The sequence below is a fragment of the Dermacentor variabilis genome, chromosome 4 (assembly GCF_050947875.1).
Source record: "Dermacentor variabilis isolate Ectoservices chromosome 4, ASM5094787v1, whole genome shotgun sequence".
Taxonomy (NCBI): Eukaryota; Metazoa; Arthropoda; class Arachnida; order Ixodida; family Ixodidae; genus Dermacentor; species Dermacentor variabilis.
Window position 1 is genome coordinate 5,643,787 of NC_134571.1, and position 21,828 is coordinate 5,665,614.

At 50.4% G+C, this 21,828-nt stretch overlaps 1 protein-coding gene across 1 annotated transcript in view; it reads right to left on the reverse strand.

The window, feature by feature from the left end:
- The window catches only part of LOC142577691 (vitamin D 25-hydroxylase-like), a 98,474-nt gene that overhangs the window by 20,244 nt on the left and 56,402 nt on the right, over positions 1-21,828 (reverse strand). The window contains exon 6 of the mRNA XM_075687151.1: positions 7,812-8,002. Coding sequence (XP_075543266.1) covers positions 7,812-8,002 — 191 coding nt within the window. The remainder of the gene's footprint in view (positions 1-7,811; positions 8,003-21,828) is intronic.

A 21,828-nucleotide genomic window follows, 5' to 3' on the forward strand; every position in this document is an offset into this window, starting at 1 on the left:
TCCGTAGATAGCTGAATAGACTCAATGACGCAGTTGACCGGGGACGTCTGTTGTAGAATCCGGTAAGGGCCGTCATACTTTGAGGTGAACTTTGTTGAAAGGCCAGGAGTAGAGGAATGAACGCGAAGCCATAGCAGCGTTCCAGGTGAATACGGTGCAAAAGTCAAGCTTGCGTCGTGGCCATGTTTCTGGGTGGCCTGGTCTTGCGCGGTAAGTGAGCGAGCGATCTGACGACATTCTTCGACATAAGTGGCGGCTTCGGATAGAGTCGTAGGCTTGGAAGCGTCGGGGCGATACAACAGAATTGTGTCCACAAACGAGGAACGTTTGCGACCATAAAGAAGAAAGAAGGGAGAGAATCCCGTGGTAGACTGAGTGGCGCTATTGTAAGCATACGTAACAAAATGGAGGATGCTGTCCCAGTTAGTGTGGTCAGCGGGCACGTACATGGCGAGCATGTCGCCGAGACTAGGACTAAAGCGTTCAGTCATACACTTGGTTTGCGGATGATAGACACTTGTAGTTCTATGGACAATGTTGCATTCGCGAAGGAGGGATCCTACAGCTTCGGATAGAAATGAAGACCACGGTCACTCAGTAGCTCGCGAGGCGCACCGTGTGGAAGAACAAGGTTGGGAAGGATGAACAAGCGGACTTCACGTGCTGTGGCAGCGGGGAGCGCTGAAGTTTGGGCGTAGCGCGTGAGGTGGTCCACGGTGACGATGACCCAGTGGTTGCCATCTGGGGTGTACGGTAGAGGGCCGTACAAATCAATGCCGATACGGACGAAAGGCCGGCAGAGACAAGGCAATGGTCGGAGAGGCCCTGTTGTCTTGTGAGGTGGGCTTTTGCGGCATTAGTACTTGCAGCACCAGTGGACGCACTGCCGAACGAAGCGGTACATTCCTCGCCAGTAGTATCGAAGCCGTAGGCGTGCATACGTCTTTAGTACACCGGCATGGGCACATTGCGGATCCACATGAAAAGACGCACAGACGTCGGAACGCAAATGGTGAGGAATCACTAGCAATCATTTACGGCCATCAGGTAGTTGCGGCGGTACAGGACCCCTTCGCGGATGGCAAAATGGCGAGCAGTGCGACGAAGCGAGCGGTCAGTGGTGGGAGGTGTACGGTTGAGATAAATACTCTAGAAGAAAGGCTATCCAAGGATCCCTGCGTTGGTCTGCTGGCATGTCGGCGAATGTAAGAGACGAAGAATTGTAGCTGGAGACAGACGGAGTACCATGCTTATCGGGCAGGGGTGAGCGCGAAAGAGCGTCGGCATCCGAATGCTTACGGTCTGACCTGTACACAACACGGATGTCATAATCCTGTAGACAAAGCGCCCAACGAGCTAGGCGGCCAGATGGTGCTTTTATTGACGACAGCCAGCACAGAGCGTGGTGATCGCTCACGACGTCAAATAGACGGCCATATACCTAAGGTCGAAATGTGGTGATTTTCCAAACGATTGCTAGACATTCTTCTTCGGTGACCGAATAGTTCGTTTCCGCTTTGGTGAGAGTGCGGCTGGCGTAAGAGACGATGTACTCTTCGAAGCCAGACTTACGCTGGGCAAAAATAGCGGCGAGGCCTACTCCACTAGCGTCCGTGTGGAGTTCGGTAGGAGCGTCCGGGTCGAAGTGGCGTAGGATAGGTGGGGATATCAAAAGACGGCGCAATGTGGTGAACGCATCTTCACAAGCGGTAGACCATGCCGAGATGCCTTGGCTGTTGGCAAGCAGCTGCGTTAAGGGGGCGATTATGGACGCGAAATTACGCACGAATCGGCGAAAGTACGAACACAGGCCTATAAAGTTATGGAGTTCTGTCATTGTAGACGGCCTGGGGAACTCGGCGACGGCGCTAAGCTTTGCAGGGTCGGGAAGGACACCATCCTTGCTGACAACAAGACCTAAGATGGTAAGCCGGCGGGCGGCAAAGTGGCGCTTCTTCAAATTAAGATGCAGTCCAGCGTGTGAAAGGCAATTCTTGCTAGGCGGGTCAGATGGGAACCAAAGTCCTTCAAATAGACTACAACGTCGTCCAGGTAGCAAAGACACGTGTGACATGTGAGGCCTCTAAGTATGTTGTCTAAGTATGTTCGAAGGTGGGAGGCGCATTACAAAAGCCGAACGGCATCATGTTAAACTCATATAGACCGTCTGGGGTTATAAACGCAGTCTTGGGACGGTCAGTGTTTTCATGCGCCTGCCAGTACACAGATCGAAGGCCCAAAGAGAAAAAGAACTCTGTTCCTTGCAAGCAGTCAAGAGCGTCGTCAATTCTGTGCAGCGGATATTCATCTTTTCGCGTGATCTTGTTAAGGCGCCCATAATCAACGTAAAATCTGATGCTACCGTCGTTTTTCTTCAGCAGCTCATCTGGGGAGGCCCAAGGGCTGTGTGAGGGCTGAATAACGCCACGATCAAGCATGTAGTTTACTTGTTCATCACTGACGCGGCGTTCAGCGTGAGAAACTCGGTATGGACGCTAGCATAGGGGTGCAGGAGTGCCGGTGTCAATGTGGTGAACGATGGCGGATGTGCGGCCCAAGGAAGATTGTTTTTGGTCAAATGACATCCGAAAACGGTCGAGCAGCTCCAAGAGTTGGGTACACTGGGTAGGCAGGAGTTCGGAGTCAACTGACGAAAGGAAGGCCTCTAAGGAGGTCGAATCGGCGGTGGTCACAGGAGTAAGGCTGTCGACGAGAAGACTTAACGTATCCTCAGGCAGTCGAGCAGAGTAGACGGAATAAATAACGTCAAGCCGGCATATACATTCGCCGAGGAATAAGGTAGCTGTGGAAGAAAACAGATTTCGACTGCGAGAACGGCAAAAGGGAGGAGGAAGCTTTTGCGAGACGTGAAGGCTTCGGAGGGCGCAAACTGGGGGGTGGAAGCGGGAGCATAGCCGCAAGAAAGTGGTGCAAGAACAGAAGAAAAAGGAGGTACGTCAGTGTGCGCGGCGACAACCACTCGACAAGAAGGTGGCTTGTCAGATGAGGCGTCACCTGTCGCCGACAACTGAAGTTCGGCACGCGCACAGTTGGTTAGTAGCAAGAAAGTCCCAACCCAAAATCATGTCGTGTGAACATGGTGAAAAAACGGCAAATTCGACTACGTACAAAATGTCCTAAATGACAAGGCGAGCTCCGAATGGCACTGGATGTTGAATGTGGTGCGTGGTTACGGTACGCAGGGAGACGTCGGAAAGCGCAATCGTTATCTTTTTTTTTACCTTACGGCCCAGTTCTCCACTAAGAACAGACACAGCGGCTCCAGTATCGACGAGTGCTTGCAGAGAAACGCCATCGATATTCACGGTTGTTTCGTTCGCAGGTAGAAATCGAGGCCTTGAAGTTGTCGACACGAGCGCAGTTCTTGCCTCCGGAACTGCGATGGCTTGTTCCCTGCTTGAATGGCTGGAGGGCGACGAACCACAGGGAAAAATGAACAACGACGTGGTGAGGGCGACGGACGTGTGCCGTAGCCGCGTCGATTCGGTGAGCAGGTGTCCATCGTTGTGCGGGAGGAGATCGGGTGCTGTGGCTCAGGACGTAAGTAGCCTTGATGGTCTTCGGCCACACTAGTACGGAAGTCAAGACGACGACAGAAACGAGTGACATGGCCAGGTAGGCAACAGAAGTTGCAGATAGGATCCGGGGTGCGCCAAGGGTTAGTGAAAGGCGGTGCGGGATGGCGGAAAGGTGGTGGGTTCCGGCGCACAGGCGCACGCGCAGCGTAGAAGTCATTTGCAGGTCAACGAGGATTCGTGCCGAGCGGCATGGCTGGTGAGTGCCGGCGTGCGACTTCCGCACAGGTCAGAGGAGCGGAAACAGGCGGATGCTGGTAGGAAGTTGGGAGCCGCTCAGAAAGTTGCTCCTCTATGGCTTGCCGTAGCGTGGGAGCGAGCGCCTTCGCGTAGTCCGGGACGTGGGGAACAAGGGACAATTGTCGTGCCACTTCGTCTCGAACAAATTGCTGAATTTGCTGCGTTAACTTTGAGTTGTCAATAGCAGCAGCGCCGACAGTTAATGCTGACATGTTGGCCGTGTCAGAGCTCTAGAGGCGTGTAGAAATGCGCTGTTTCCGCAAATCGTTGTAGGTGTGGCAGTACTGAACGACGTCCGTGACAGTTTGGGGATTTTTGCAATGAGCATTTGGAAGGCGACGTCCTCGATCCCCTTCATGATGTGCCGGATTTTATCAGATTCGGACATAGCAGGGTTGATGCGACGGCAGAGCTCGACAATATCCTCAATCTAGGACGTAATGTTCTCCGTGGATTGCTGGGCGCGGCCACGTATGCGCTGTTGTGCGTGGAGCTTGCGAACAGCGGGTCGGCCGAAGACTTCTGCGAAGCTCGTTTTAAAGGACGACCAGTTGGCAATATCAGCTTCGTGGTTTTTGAAGTACAGCTGTGCCATGCCCGCCAGGCAGAAGTTTACTCCGCTGAGTTTGTCGCCGTCATGCCATTTATTGTGGGCGCTCACCCGCTCATACAAAGTGAGCCAGTCCTCGACGTCGTGCTCGTCGGTGCCGTTGAAAATCACAGGGTCTCGCTGTCTTGGTACTCGGGAGCAGGCGATCACCAGTGGTGCAATAGCACCTTGCTGAGGCATGCCTGAGGCATGCTGACGTGCCTCAGTCCGGGTACAAAGTTCCAGATTGAAAAAGGGAACCAACTCGCTCCGCCAATTAATAGTACGCGTTTAAGGCTACATGCGCTCGGCGTTGTATATCATCATCATAATCAGCCGGCTACGCCCACTGCAGGGCAAAGGCCTCTGCCATACTTCTCCAACAACCCCGGTGATGTGGTAATTGCGGCCATGTTGTCCTTGCAAACTTCTTAATCTCATTCGCCCACAATAACTTTCTGCCGCCCCCTGCTATGCTTCCCTTCTCTTGGAATCCAGTCCGTAACCTTTAATGACCATCGGTTATCTTCCCTCCTTATTACATGCCCTGCCCTTTTCGTAACCCTTTTCGTAAGCCTCCAGGTTTCTGCCCCGTTGGTGAGTACTGGTAATACACAGCTGTTATGAACTTTTCTCTTGAGGGATAATGGCAACCTGCTGTTGATAACCTGAAAATGCTTGCGAAACGCACCCCAGCCCATTCTTATTCTTCTTATTATTTCAGTCTCATTATCCGGGTCCACGGTTACTACCTGCCCTAAGTAGATGTGTTTCCTTAGCATTTCCTGTGTCTCGCTACCTATCGTACACAGCTGTTCTCTTACGAGGCTGTTAAACATTACTTTAGTTTGCTGCAGATTAATTTTTAGACCCACCCTTCTGCTTTGCTTCTCCAGGTCAGTGAGCATGCATTGCAATAGGTCCCCTGAATTACTTAGCAAGGCAATATCATCAGCGAATCGCAAGTTACTAAGGTATTCTCCATTGACTCTTATCCACAATCCTTCCCTATCCAGGTCTCTGAATACCTCCTGTAAACACGCTGTGAATAGCATTGGAGAGATCGTATTTCCCTGCCTGACGACTTTCTTTATAGGGGTTTTGTTGCTTTCTTTATGGAGGACTATGGTGGCTGTGGAGCCGCTATAGATATCTTTCAGTATTTTTATACACGGCTGGTCTACACCCTGATTCCGTAGCCTCCATGACTGCTGAGGTTTCGACTGAATGAAACGCTTTCTCGTAATCAATGAAAGCTATATATAAGGGTTGGTTATATTCCGCACATTTCTATATCACCTGAGTGATAGTGTGAATATGTGAATATGATATGAATATGATAGGAATATGATAGGAATGATAGGAATACGACATTGTACTGTATAAATCTCTACAGAACTCCTCAGCCACTTGAACTAGCTCAACCATATCAATAATGATATTGCCGGCTTTGTCTCTTAACGCCTACATCTGATCCTTGCCTATTCCTAGTTTCTTCACTGCTTTTAGGCTTCCTCCGTTCCTGAGAGCATGTTCAATTCTATCCATACTGAACTTCCTTATGTCAGCTGTCTCACGCTTGTTGATTAACTTAGTTCTGCCAGTTGTATTCTAGCTGTAGGGTTAGAGACTTTCATGCACTGGCGTTTCTAAATCAGATCTTTCGTTTCCTGCGATAGCTTACTGGTATCCTGTCTAACGAAGCTACAACCGACTTCTATTGCACACTCCTTAATGATGCGCATAAGATTGTCGTTCATTGCTTCAACACTAAGGTCCTCTTCCTGAGTTAAAGCGGAATACCTCTTCTGTAGCTTGATCCGGAATTCCTCTATTTTCCCTCTTACCGCTAACTCATTGATTGGATACTTATGTACCAGTTTCTTCCGTTCCCTCCTTAAGTCTAGGCTAATTCGAGATCTTGCCATGCTATGGTCACTGCAGCGCACCTTGCCGAGCACGTCCACATCTTGTATGATTCCAGGGTTAGCGGAGAGTATGAAGTCTATTTCGCTTCTAGTCTCGCCATTCGGGCTCTTCCACGTCCACTTTTGGCTATCCCGCTTGCGGAAGAAGGTATTCATTATCCGCATATTATTGCGTTCTGCAAACTCGCGTTGTATACGCACCGTTGCAAACGGCGTTGTATATGAGAGAAACTACGGCCGAGCGGGGCGAGCGCGAGCAACAACAACCGTCTTCCGCTAGCGCATTCACGTGGCAGTATTTGTCTTTGAAGTTAGCTTCGCCGAAATGGAGTCGTTTTGTGAGGTACAGCATACCAAGCGGCGAAAAGTGCCACTGTTACGGAACATAGCACGTGTTCCTTAAATTGCACACGCATGTGCACCGTCTTCGGTCACAGTACTAGCACGGAGACGCGGAGACGCCTAGTAAGTTAAATGCCCCCTTGACTTACTGAGTTGTTTTTACGTTAGCGCTTTATTTTTTGCTAGCTTTTCACAGTTATGCGCGCGCGCGTATACTTAAAGGACGCGTGCTCGGCTCGTTAACGGTCTTGCATATGAGATAAGGACGGCGAGCAAAACGAGTTGTCAAATCGCCACAGCAAGGTCAGAAACAGCTCTGAATGTTCTGCCAGTATTCTTAGTAGGCGTCCAAGTGTTCATACTGCTGCGTTGCGTTGGCGCCTGTATAAATATGAAACGCACAGTCTGTCGCCTGACTGAGGCACTTTCCATTCTTGGTATGCTTCGCAGCTTAATATTACTGTATTGCGGCGAAGCTGACGGGATTAATTTCAATTATTAGGCGAAGGCTATTGTTGAGATCGGAATAACGGAAGTTTGGGTACATAGAAATGTATGGGCGCCAGCAGAGACCTTTGGTCAGATTGAATTAACCAGGGTTGAATTGACGGAAGTCTACTGTGTACGTATTTACCGTATTCACTCTTATTATCGCTGTTTCTATGGCGCTTATGTGAGTATTTGTGCGCGCTGTATTTTCCGCAGGCGACGGTCGTCGTGTGTACATCAACACGAAAGCTTGTTAACTCCGGTGAATCAAATTTTTTTGTGCATGTGAACCAATTGATAGTACGCGTTTAAGGCTAGAAGCGGTCGGCGTTTTATATGAATGCACAGTAAGAGACAACGGCCGAGCGGGGCGAGCGTATGCGTTTGTCTTTTCTCCATTCGTTGTTTGACACCTCTTGGAGCTCGCCCACGAATTAAGAGCACAGGAGTAGGCGGCGCCCTCTGAGAGGCACCACGTGCATCTCTTGTAATGCAGTTAGTTAAAATAATAGCAATATCGACAACAATAGCAAAAAAGAAACGACGTTTAGTTCCCTGCCTCGTCGTCAAGCGGCGAACACTCGCGCACCAAATGAGAACTCTTCGATCGCCGCGATTCACGCTCACCGATCGAGAAGGGAATGACGTGCTCGGGCCTCGCGGTGAGCGCCGATCCATCGGCCGGAAGGAATCGGGTCGGGTCGAACTTGGCGGGATCCTTCCACATTTTGGGGTCCATGTGCACCGCCCACAGGTTCGGCATCACCGTGGTCCCTTTGGGGATGAGAAGTCCGTCCACGACCACGTCCTCCGAAGCACTACCAAAGGGATTGGCAAACACGTCCTTTTTATTTGCCGCTTTTGAGCGCAGCAATCAACATCGGGGTGAACTGTTGCTGCATGGCGCGTCGCTAGTATTGTGATATAAGCTGCTACGTATAGTCACATACAAATGCGTACATGTTGTTTTTCACTAGAAAACCTTGCGGAATCGCATTGTATGACGCTGAGACAATGGCGCAGTGCTTTGATGGCAGCACCTATAGACAGTTTCCGGATATATATTATAATACAAGCCAAGAGAGGTGCTGTGGCGCGCAATAGGTAAACATTAGAAAAGATGAGCAGATGCGTACACAGACGCTCTTCGTTGCGTGCCGCATTGCGGGGACTCACTCGCGTAAGTTCCTTGAGAACATCCCCGAAGTATGAGCCATGAACCAATGCCACGCGAAGGGGGCGCAGCCAAGACGGACGGCGCGCGAGGGTGAGCAGAGAATGATTGTGGCCGGATGTGCGCATTCTGCCCGCGCTCAGATAAAGCGCGCACTAGGGGAGGAAAGCGTGCGCCTCGTCCTCTAGCCTGGCGGTGGCTGCGCATGGCTGTCCACGTGGCAAGGCGCCGCTCGCCTGCCCTGTCTTGCCGGTGGAGTATGCGCAGAGGTAAGCGTCGGTGGGGGCAAACGCGAGCTGCGATGGCTGTTGGCTTTAAGGGGACCTTCCTCCCGCGCGCTTCGTATTGGAGATCGCGTAATCTCAAGTTTCAGAATGAATGAATAAACTGTATTGGAAACGGCTCTTCGTCCGTGCCGTCTGCCGCTTCGAGACGCGTTGATGTGAGAGGCAGCATGTATCGTTCGCTGCATGCCGGCGCTCTTCATAACGCCAGCATTGTCGCCGCGAGTTACATTTTGTGCCACGCGTGCTTGTTCTACCTGACATGACTTCTATAGCACCCGGCTAGTCTCTGCTGCGCATTCATGGCTTCTATCATAGCCAGGTTGGCATTAGCTTGTAGTATACTCGTGTCCTTTTTCGAACAAGCATTAATTGCGAGCGAGCGCTTGTGTTATCCTTTTACAGCGGATTTGTATGTGTCTACCCGCCCATACATTCCTCAATCTTCGCATGGATGGATTGATGTTATGAGCGTCCCCTTTGGAACAGGGCGGTGGGTTGCGCGACGAAGCTCTTGCTATTATACTGCCTGATATCTTACCTAGATTAAACAATAAAAAAAGAAAAGAAACCACAATGCACTTCCACAACCAAATTTTCTGATCCCGTGTGGCGAACTGTGATTTTGTACGCCTTCATTTTTTTGTCGTTTCCCTGCTTTTATTCCACCAATCCTCCAATCGCCTCTTACTAATCTCTATTTCGGACATGTTTACTTTCCTCCTGCCCTCGCTGAACCCAAGGGCTTCAAGGAGTTTAGTGGTGCCTAAATCGACCGGTGGGCAGATATCTTCACATTCTAATAAAACATCGTTTCAACTTGAACGTCAACTTTATAATTCTTCTAGTATACACTAGAAACGTCCTCCTGGGCTAAAAGCTGCCATAAGCGGCTTGACTGGACCCAGGAGACGTTGTTGTACATGGCAGGGCGATAACAGAGAGTACTTTGTAACATCAAAAAGTTCAAAAGCAATTCAGCCAGCACAAAAACAATTGCAACATCTTCAAATATAAGCCTATTGACAGGACAATTGTTTTGCGATACAGAAACAGACAACATTCAAACATATGTGATAAGATTAAGAAAAAAAAATCCACAGCAAGCACATGCTTTCTGCAGTAAAGCCATTTTGAGATCACAGGGCCGTCTATCATCCGGCACTACGCTGCTATGTGGGATCGCTCTATAGGGTGCACCGCGAACGTGCTGTTGACGTCAAGTGGCAAGTTCTCTCGTTTTCCTCAAACGTGTCATCTTTTTAACGTATCGTTACTCAGATTTTAGACAGCTTTAGTTTAACGTACACTATACCATTGCCTACGCTATAATATTAGAGAGTTTTAGCTCAGCGGGCTTACGTTTCGCTCCGCTCGCGGTCTCCACCGTTGCGCCAGCGGAGCGGCTCGCGAAAAAAGAATTTTAGCCCGGCGGATCACTCACCCGCTCGAGCGGAGAGAGCGGGGCGCTCTGGTTCCGCACCTAGTGGTCCGAATAGGAGTTACTGAGAAATGAATTTGAATTACGCTTGCTTTTATAATGCAAGAAATGTTAAATAAAGATATATTACATGTTCTCAGTACATTATTTGTTAATAATATAATGAGTACTAATGTACGGGTCAGCGCCGCAGTCGCCGTCGTCGATGCAGAACTGCCGGCGTTCATGTTCGCGGCTGCCATCTTGCATTTCCCATACACGCCCGCGCGCGCTTACGCACGCTCGCGCGCTGCGTATACCCTCCGCTGGGGAGTGCTTTCCAGCGGGCGTAAACGCTGCTCCGTAAAACCGCTGGCCGCCTCAGCGTTGTGCGCATGCGCAGTCGTGTCTCCGCTCGCCCGCTCCGCTCCGCTGGCCGTAAACCCGCTGGGCTAAAACTCTCTATTGCCGCGCCAGTATACTCCGATGAAGAAGACAACGCGAGTAGGCATGATCGTTCTTTCAAAGCGCAGTGAAGAAGAAGTCGCAGTTGCACTCGGTATTAAAAAAATGGCCAGGCTTAGCTTGGTTAAGCCAAGAATGCGTTGCATATTGCGCGGTCAGGTGGTGGCTGCGGCCGCGCGCGACCGCGCGAGTTTGGGCCCAGCTTTTCCTCCGTGACGTCACGCGCTGGCGCAGCGCCCCTAGCGGGAGGACCGGGAGTCAGGTGGTGGCTGCGGGTCGCGAGTTGGGGCCCAGCTTTTCCTCCGGCTGTCGTGACGTCACGTCACGTGGTTGCGCTAAAGGTCAATGGTGGCTGCCCGGCCGCGCCTAAGGGCTGAACTGAGTGATTGCAATATGCAACGCATAAAAAGGCGACTCGCCGCTGTGCATCCTGAATAGCACTCTACGACCCCTGTTTCTGAAGTTGTGACACTGGTGGAGGTGCTGGAGCCTGGAATCCTATGCGGGACACCCCTGTTCGGAGCCGTACACCCAGTCCCGAAGCTCCACCTCGCATAACGACTCCAGTCCACCGTTTCAGTCGGTGCCTCGTCGACCTCAGCCCCGTGTTCCCTCCCGTTTCGACTGTCACCGACATGGCTACATCATCGGCACTTCTCCCTCCTTCACAGACGGCGCCTGGCTTTTCCCTGGTGACTCTTGAACACCCTTGCGTCCCCGACATCTTCCACGGCGATGTTTTTAATATGTTGAGGATTGGCTTGACCAGTACGAACGCGTCGCTCTTGTCAAGTGCTGGAACGACCAACAAAAACTCGCCCATGCTTATTACGCACTTGAAAACAGCGCTCGTACGTGGTACGTGAACAGGGAAGCGAGCTTGCAAACGTGGGGCAATTTTCGTCGTCAGCTCTTCGATACATTCTCGAGCTCGGACCGGCGCGATTGCGCGCAACAACTTCTTGAGGCCCGGGTAGAAAAACCCAACGAAACCGTCACCGTGTATGCGGAAGGTGTGGTCCGTCTGTTTCGCAAAGTAGCCCAGATATGACCGAGGCAAAAAAAGTGCGTCGCCTTATGCGGGTAATTAAGGAACCGCTGTTTGCCGGTCTTGTCCAAAACCCACCAACAACGGTCGACGAATTCATCAAGGAAGCGACTGTCATCAAGCGGGCCCTTCAGCAACGTTGCCCCCACTTCAACCGCCAGTCAAACAACACACCAATAAGCTCCGCAGCTCAGATTGTTGACCACCTTTCTTTAGGCGGAATAATTCGTGACATCCTGCGTGCAGAGCTGCAAGCCTAGGCATTTCTTCTATGGAGTCGCTGGTCGTTTCTGTTGCCGAAGACGTGCCCCAGCAGTTGAGGCAAGCCTTCTCCTTACCAGCCGCATGTCCAGAAGCACGTCCGCCGACCTATGCCGATACGGTCCGACGTCCTCCCCCTTCCCCTCCGGCAGCACTATTTCAGTTACGGCCCATTCCCGTGCCATGGTGGCAACGAGAGTCTGTGAGACGACCTCCAGTTCGCCGTACGTACTTGTAGCGCGCGGCCGACCGTCGACCACTCTGCTTCCACTGCGGTGAACCAGGCCACATCGCCCGCTACTGCCCCCATCCAAACGCTGAAGTCGGCTTGTTTTCGCCTGCCGCTTCCGTGCACTTCGACGACCGTCGCGCCCCGCGCAGTGATCAGCTGTCGACCAGCCAGGCAGCTTCACCCCATCGTCGCTCGCAGTCCCCGCCACCTGTGCGTTACACTTCCCCAAGCCGTCAGAGTTTCACCACTTACGTCGGCAGGGGTGGTCGCTCCCGTAGTCCGCGCCGGGGAAACTAACGGCAGCGACCTCCGGGGGGAAGGTCGCCCTGTGTCGAGACGCTCCCCACGAAGACGACATGACGACGACGAATACTCACGCCGTAGACATTGCCCATGCCGATCTCAGCATTCTGGTGGATGGACATCCCGTCACAGCACTTGTTGACACTGGCGCAGACTTCTCGATTATACGGCAAGAGCTGGCTGACCGAATTAGGAAAATGAAGATGCCGTGGACAGGGCCCCACATCAGGAGTGCCGGGGGTCAGCTAATGACACCGACGGGAACATGCACCGCCCGAATCCACATCGGTAATGCCAGCTTCGTTACCACTTTCGTCATTCTCCCCGACTGCTGCAAAGACCTCATCTTGGGGATGAATTTTCTGCGAGACCACGCCACAGTAATAAACATTCCGGAAAGTATGGTGACATCTTCTGCCGGCCCATACGGCGACACGATGAATGACGGGCAACATGAGCGCTTGCGAATCGCCGGCGATGTGACCATTCAGCCGCGATCCCGCCGCCATGTATCTCTATCCTGCACGAAGTCCTACCACGGGGATGTGGACCTCGGGGATGGACCCCGAGGTTCTCTACGCGGACGCCTCGCTTCCCAAGCACGGAACCAGAGCAACGGCGATCATCACCACTATCGATGAACTGGTCACAGGCGCGTCGATACGGACGACGAATACAACCGAAGCAGAAGAAGTGGCCGTGGCCCTAGCACTCGCACTACCGGAAGTGAGGACCGTGGTCACAGACTCCCAGACCGCCTACGCAAGCTTCACGCAAGAGATGTCACCGCAAGGGGAATATCTCTCCCGCGGCACTAGCGATCCTCACCAAATGCAAATCACCGGGCGGGCCGTTGAGCTCGTGTGGGTCCCGGCTCACTCGCATGTGGAAGGCAACGCACTCGCCGACCACTATGCCCGAGAACTGTCAATCCGGGCCGAGGACGAGCCAGAGCTACCGCACCCCGTGACAAGTTACAAAGACATCACCCAAATGCACAGAAGTGGCTAATGTAGGCTTCTCCGTCCGCATCCGCAACTCAGCCGAAGGAAGCAAACGATCGTACGACGCACGCAAGCGGGGTTGCTAGCGCATCCCGTGCTTTTGCACAAGGTGTTCCCAACAGAACATGACGCTTCATGCCCGTTTCGCAGACAATCAAAAGTCACTCTAGCACACATCCTTGCAGAGTGCACTAAACTCAAGAACCCCCCACCATCCCTATCCCCACCCTCCCCAGCCCCAACCCCCTGAGCGATGGGAGACCTTGTTGTCCAGCCCCGACCTACCGACCCAGCTCGCGCTGGCGGCTAGGGGCCAGGAACTGCTGGACGCATATGCGACCTGAGAAGAAGGTTCCACCCTATCTGGCGCCAGCGCGCACCAACCTTTAATAAGGGCTCAGTATAAAGGTTGATTCTCTCTCTCTCTACGCAGAACTATTTCGTCAAACTCTTGCCTTTACTTCAAATTGATATATTCGACTTCGCCCTGCCATCTGCTAGCCGCCTGGTTAGCTGAGATGGTAGAGCGACTGTCCTGGAAAGGCGGTGGTTCGAGTCCTGGACCAGGACGAATTTTTCTTCAACAGCGAGGCTTTTCTTTCGAGGAACCCATATGCCGGGTTTCCTTTGTAGCAATTGCTACGAACGAGTGGATGTCTAATTTCCCTTTATTAGTTGAAGACTACTGTTGAGTACTGTATTCTGCAAGAAAGCACTCCAAATGAATGGAAAGTACCATGCAAGATGTATTGTCTATGGGCTTTTTTTCACTGATGCGTTTAACTCATCTTTTTGATCCATGCAGGTTTCTTTCACATGTAAAAGTATTTGAAAGGGTACATTACTCGTACTCAATCTACTTGTCACTGAATTGTCCAAAACATGATTCCAGTGAGAACGTTACAAAGTGTTTAGAAGGTTCTGTTACCACAGCTCCGGCCTAGTAGTTTAAGCATCCGCCTCGCATGCGGGAGGTGTGGGGTTCTATGCCCAGCGCTACCGGGTACCGATCGGTGATGGAATGGGTAGGCGCTTTTCCCTCTACTGGTGCTCGGCTTCTCTTGGGTGAAATGCTTGGAAAATGGGCCTTTAACCTCTTCTTGTGCAAATAAAACTAATATGTAGAATGGGGCTCTCTCACCAAAGGCGCCCTTGCGTCATAACATTGAGCATCAACAGGTGGTTCTGTTGTCAACTAGCCAATGGTCAGGTGTGAAAAATTTGTCACTCATTTTTGTGCCGATTTTCTCCGTTACAAAGCCGCACTATTTTCAAGCGTTTTATAAAGCGCAACCAAGGCTTTGGCCATATGAGTGCTGTTTGTCAAATGTATACTGCTTTTTTCCATGTATGTAGTAGTTGAAGGTACCGTTGAAGCCTATATTTTGAAAACAAAACATTCCAAATGAATTTGAAATGCCTTAAAATATGTATTATGCATGGACTTCTTTAAGTAATGCACCTAAATGACCTCTTTGATCCATGCATAGCATACAATGCTTATGCAGACTTGCCTCAGTAGGTTCCGTTCTCACGAAGCTGCTTGTAAATATTTTCCTGTGCGTATAATTTTCAGTAGCTAATTACATTGTCTCAGTGGTCTTGGACAAGCGAGAACTGTTGCTGCTAGGGAAGCCCGGTTACAGAGTCCCTGAGGGTGCACATTGGGCCAGCTGTTTGTCCAGATACGCAAGTGCTAAGGGACGCGTTTCTCAAGTTCTTTTCAGTAGCGTATATGAATGCTGGCTTTGCCACTATGTGACATGACACTGCTCCGGATATTTTGTCTCACTAAAAGGTTACTCACTTCTTTTGCAAAGGTTACAGTTGAACCATTATTTATGGTTACGATTGCATCATGATTGTAGTACCTTCATAATTGATCGTAACTATAATTTTATAATTCAGGAGGACAGAAAAAAGCAGTGCTTGTGTGGCGTCGGTCTCCAGCCAGTGTGTGAAAGACTGAGAGAGAGAGAGAGAGAGAGACAGAGAGACAGAGAGAGAGAGAGAGAGAGAGAGAGAGAGAGAGAGAGAGAGAGAGAGAGAGAGAGAGAGAGAATGAAGAGGAAAGGCAGGGAGGTTAACCAGTTATGAGTCTCTGGTTTGCTACCGTACACTGGGGATGGGGGATAGGGGTTAGAAAGATGACAGAGAGGAAAACGCTAAAAAAAGGAAAAAAAAAAACACGCACACATGGAGGCACACACACAAAAGGCGTTCCAGTTAAAGTCGTTCACACAGGCCGGTAGATCGTAAAAAGCGCAATAGCGCTTGCACGGCCTTCTTCTGTGACGGTAGATCCTGTCGATGTTGTAGAATTCTTTTTTCGGATGGCGGTTGGTCGTCCAGTTGGTCAAGTTCGTGGCGAAGGCATGCCCTCTGTGTACTGTACTGCGCGCAGGCACACAAAATATGGCCAATTGATTCTTCATGGCCGCAGTGCTCACAGGTTGGGCTGTCGGTCATCCCTATGCGGAATGCATAGGCTTTAGTAAAGGCTGCGCCCAACCAAAGTCGATATAAAAGCATGGCGTCTCTACGGCGAAGCTGCGATGGTGCTCGAAGACTTAGTGTGGGATCAAGTTAGTACAGTCGCGTGTTCCTTAAATGTGGCTCATTCCATTGCGACGCGGTGCACTGCCGAGCAAGTAGGCGGAGCTTCCGTGCTGCGTCAGTTCTAGAATGAGGAATTGGAACGTGGCGCTCCTCAGTATGGGCTGAGCGGGCAGCGTGATCCGCCCGTTCATTGCCGATAATCCCGCAGTGACTTGGAAGCCACTGAAAGGTTATTTCATGGCCTGCATCACTTATATGTTGTAACGTCTCTGTAATATGGAATATTAGTTGTTCGTGCGGTCCGCGTCGTAAAGGTGACAGTAGAGACTGCAGTGCCGCCTTCGAATTGCATGATATTGTCCACTTGTGTGGTGGTTCATCACCAATGTGATGAAGGGCAGTAAAGAGCGCTGCGAGCTCTGCTGCCGTCGATGTTGTCGCATGGGTCGCCTTAAATTTGATTGTTGTAGCTTTCGCTGGTATGAAGATTGCCGCCGCGGAGCTGCTTGGAAGGACAGATCCATCAGTGTAAATATGCGTAGAATCACGGTAGTTCTCGTACAAATGCAGTAGCGTGAGCTGTCTAAGGGCTGGCGATGATAGACCAGCTTTTTTGGAGATACCAGGTATTGTGAGGTTGATTTTTGGCTGAGTGAGGCACCATGGAGGAATCGAAGGTCTCGCAGCCGGAGTGAAACAAGCTGGCAATGATTCATCATATGCGGTTATCGTCTGGCTGAAAGATCTGTGTGGTCTGTCCACTGTTAGGGAGGCCAAGTGGTGACGAGGAGTCCTGGTCAGATGCCTTATATGGGTCCTGAGTACTTCAATTTCGATGTGGGTCCTGACAAGGTGATCTCCAGCGATTGCTATCGTAGCCACTGTTGAAGCACTCTGAGGCAGGCCTAGACAGATCCGGAGCACTTGACCCTGAAGACTTTGTATTGTGCGTAGATTTGTTTTACCTGTGTTGCTTATTGCTGGCATGCTGTATCGCAGAAATCCTAGAAAAAGCACCCTGTAAAGTTGCAACATGGCACTTGGCGACATTCCCCAGGTCTTGCCAGCGAAAAACTTGAGCAGGTGACAGATGCCTGTCAACCGTTTTTTCACGTATGATACGTGTAGGCTCCATGACAAGTCCCTGTCGATTATGACACCTAGGAACTTGTACGATCGGACCCGTCGTATTATTTGGCCATTTATCATTACACTGTAGTTGGCCATGGGTTTGCGCGTAAATGGCACTAGTGCGCATTTCTCGGAGGAAATTTCCAGGCCTCGATTACGGAGTAGATAACAGTTTGTGTGGCGGCTCTCTGAATTCTCGCTCGCAACTGTAGGCGTGTTACTGCAGACGTCCATATGCAGATATCATCCGCGTACATTGATAGCCTGACTGTAGTTGGCACGTGCTTAAGTAGAGCAATTAGTGTTAGACTAAATAACACAGGGCTAAGTACACCGCCTTGGGGGACGCCGCGGTAGCTATAATGTAGACAAGTATGGTCTTCTTCGGTGCTTACAAAAAAAGGATCGCATGGATAAATAGAATAGCTCCGTATCCATTTAAACATCCGACCTTCCACTCCTACCTCTGCGAGAGCAGAGAGGATGGCTTCATGCGTAACGTTGTCATACGCCCCTTTAACGTTGAGGAATAAAGAAGCGCAGAGACGCTCACGGCATTTCTCATGTTGAATGTAGGTGACCAGGTCGACGACGTTATCGATCGATGACCGACCACGTCGGACGCCCGCCATGGCATCTGGGTAGGTATTGTGGTACTCCAAGTACCACTCCACTCCAAGTACCACTCCAGGCATCATAGGACCATCCTCTCCATTACTTTGCCTACACAGATCGCCAACGCGATCGGGCGATATGATGAGAGTTCCAACGGCGACTTGCCAGGCTTCAGCAGTGGAACAAGGCGACTTGTCTTCCAGGTTGTTGGTAGTGTGCCATCTCTCCAAGATTCATTGTACACCTCAAGGAGAACTCCTCTCGCTCGCTCCCCCAGGTGACACAGAGCTCGGTAGGAAATTCCGTCAGGTCCTGGCGCTGATGTGCGGCTACACAAAGCTAATGCTGCCTTAAGTTCGTGGATTGAGAATGGTAGATCCATCCGGTGATCACGTGGTGGCGGACAGTTACTCGAAGGCGATGGAATGTTGGTAGCTGTGATTTGGCCGGATAATCTGGCACAGAAATCCTCTGCCACGTCAATCTCCGATCTCTTTTGAGAGAGGGCAAGCGCCTTGAATGGGAATCGCTGTACGGGGAGTGTCCCGAGACCACGCACCGTTCTCCACAGTTGCGATAAAGGCTTGCGTGGATCTAGCGACTCACAGAAGGCAGTCCAACGTTGCGTTTCTAGCTTGTCTAACCGGCGCTGTATCTTCTTTTGCGTGCGCCTGGCGGTCCGTAAATCGTCCATTGTCTTCGTACGTCGGTATCTTCGTTCAGCACGTCGTCGGATTGCTCGAAGTCGCTCTAGTTCCACATCAAATTCATTCAGTTTCGAAGAGCATGTGAGAGTACGCATAGTGTCATGCACCGCGCTCTTGAGTGCCTCTTCCAAGTCGAAAGATGGATTGGCGTCGCAGTGTGCTTCCATAATAGACTGAAATATAGGCCAGTCCACTCTTTGGATCGTATCCCGTATTTAGGAAGGGGACAATCCTCTGATTTTGACGTACGTGGGGATATGGTCGCTTCCGTGCGTCTCTATGTCCGCAAACCACCCTGCACGTCTGACAAGGCTTCGTGAGACGAAAGCCAAGTCAAGACAGCTGCTGTACGTGTAGCCACGTAAGAAGGTAGGACTTCCATCATTCAGCAGCCAAAGTTCATTACTGGAGGCGAAGGATACCAGAGCTCTGCCTCTTGCGTTGATCATCGGACTTCCCCAGAGTGTATGATGGGCGTTGAAATCTCCAATGATGACCCAGGGATTGGAGGTTGAGGAAAGGATGTCTTGTAGTCTTTTGTAATCAAATCGACTTGACGGAGATAGGTAGGCGCCCACAAAAGTAAAGGCCAAATTCTTTTTCCTTACGTTTAGGCATATATATTGATTATTGTCATTAGGTGGTACAGGCTGATGAGTGTAGGTGAGGTCACGGCGAATACACACCAAAACCTTACTGTTTTCATAAACAGTTGACGACATAAATAATTCATATCCAGAAAGCCTGATTGTGTTCGATAAGTTCGGCTCGCAAATGACGATAATGGGAAACATATCGGCGTACACGAAGCGACGGAAATCCGAAAGGCGCGCTCTGAGTCCGCGCGCATTCCACTGAAGAATAGCCGCTTGTCGGACCTCTTCCTTAAAAGACCGTGGCTGTGGAGTCATGATCTACTCAAGGGTTGCAAACACCGGACTCAGAGCGTGCAGTACTTGAAGCGCACTTCTGGCAGACGGTGTGTGCATGTTGCTTAGCAACACGCGAATGGCATTCATTAAAGGCCTAATAAGTGCTATCACTTGCTCATCTGTTTTCCGCGACTCCTCGGATACAGCACCATGCTGCACTGGGGGCGGTTTCTTCTGCGGCTCTTCTGGCGGTCGTGTACGCGGAAGTGGCGGCCATTCCTTTGTGGAGAGAGATCTGGCAGTTTTCTCCCTTCCAACATCGGTGTTCGGAGTGCTGGAAACTTCCGCTGATGATGCTGTTTGACGAGATGACTGTTCCTGAAAGCTTGATGTTTTCCGTCGTGAAGACCTTCGACGGTGACGTCGTCTTCGCCGTACTTTCACAGCGGCCTCTTTGTGGGTAGAGTTGTCTCTCACCTTTTGTTTAAGAATGGTGATCTCTTTCTTGATCTGGGGACAGTCTTTGGAAGAGGCGCAGTGATCACCCTGACAGTTAGGACACTTCAACGTGGTTGCGCTGCAGTTGTCTTCTGAGTGAGGTTCGGCACATCGAGGGCACACGGCCGAATTTCTGCAGACACCCTTCACATGGCCAATCTTCTGACAATTGAAGCATTGCATTGGTCTTGGAATAAATGGTCGAACCTGGTGGCGAAAGTGGCCGACCTTCACGTAGGGTGGAAGGCAGTCGCCTTTGAACGTTAGCCTCACACAACGTGTGTTGCCGAGGCGACAAACATGCACAATGACGTTGTGTTCACTTGCTGGTTTTATGAGAACTGGGAGGTCCGCATTAGAAATTTCATTGTCAATGTCATAGATGACTCCTGTTATTGTGGCACCATTCGTTGGCATGATGGATCGGACCTTGATGTTTCCCAGCTGCGTTACATGTTGCAGTATGGTCAGCGCGCTCGGGTTCATCACATCGATTGCCAGGATGTTTCGCCTAGTGTTTATCCTGACACCCTGGATCTCGTTTGGCACAGTGTTTTCGAGATACACGGAGAGTGCTTGCCTGTTGAGGACGCGCAGGTTGTCGGTAGCGTTCTGTGGCACAAACAGGATGGAGTGAGGCCATCGTTGAGGCGCTGTTTTCACAGTGTTCGAGCTGGACGCCGAAAATGAGTTGATAATTCTTCGTTTGGCCTTGCGGTACTGGACAAGTCGAAAGCTGTCTTCCGAGGACTCGTCACCTGATGCGGAGTACAGCTATGTGTCCTCGCTACCACTCGACGTATTTCCTCGCTTCCTCGAACCGATGTCCGCGGTTGAACGGGAACCGGGAGGATCCTCGGGGTGTTGCACATCCATCACCGCGATGGAGGGGGCGGTAGAGCCCACAGGTGCAGTGAGAAGTCCAGAAAAGCACAGAGACGGGCGAGATGTGTTCCGCAAGAGAAGCACTTCGTCTTCTTCCTGAAAGACTGAAGTCAGCACTTTAGTCACTATAGTCAATAGGTAGAAAGACTGAAGTCAGCACTTTAGTCACTATAGTCAATAGGTAGAAGTGAGCCAACGTCAACAAATGTATTTTCTTGGCTTAAGCGCAACGTAAATATCAGTGCAGTCATCAAAGGACCAGTCCCTAATGTGTTTCCATCCCCGTACAATGGATTAGAGTACAGTGAGAAATGACATATTTTTTGCACTTGTGTTTCCTCCTCTCTGAACAGTCGACATTGGCAGTGAGCAGCAAGTTGATTACATTCAGTCAGGATTTTGCCTTTCATGGCAAGGCAAGAAGTGCTCTAAAGTCATGTGTTGTCTCGACATGATCTTGCATTTTGTATGAATCAGTGCATCCACAATCCTCTCTCCGCAGTCTGCCCCTTGGGTGATACTCAACCATAGCTCTCATGCATTTTTTTTATTTGGGCAACACAAATACAAGGTTTGTCCGCAAGGTAAGGAAAAAGGAGGGCGTAATCCTCATGTTGTTCCTCATGTTTAATTCTCATGTTCTGTATTTCCTCGTGAACCCTCCCAATAGGCTCCAATGATCAATGATGAAGTTAACACCTGACAGAGGGAGCAAGATGTAAATGTTTTACTGTCAATGCTAGTTGTGTATGTACATCTGTTCATATGTGTATGTTGTCCTAGTCTAATGCACGCTCTTTTGTCACACTGAAGCCACTGGTCTTGGGTCTCTTCATTCGAGCCCAACACCGCATATTGATTGAACGGAAAAAATAAACAGAAAGTCTGTCTGCTAGTCTGTGTCTCAAAAAATTTCTTGCCACAGCAGTAAGTTAATATGAACAATGGTGAAAACACGCATCAACATTGCCTCGTGGATTGCTATATAATGTTACTGTACAAAAAATTACTTTTGTTATAATATCTGATGAGTTAAATATTGCCTGTTTACAACATCCAAGTGCCCAGTGCAGCTCAACCAAGCACCGATCTTGGACAAAAGAAATTCGCAAATGTCTTTTCACATGCAGCTTGATTTTTTTAAATTTGCAACAGTACAATTATGCTTGCAGTACTCTGTTCATGG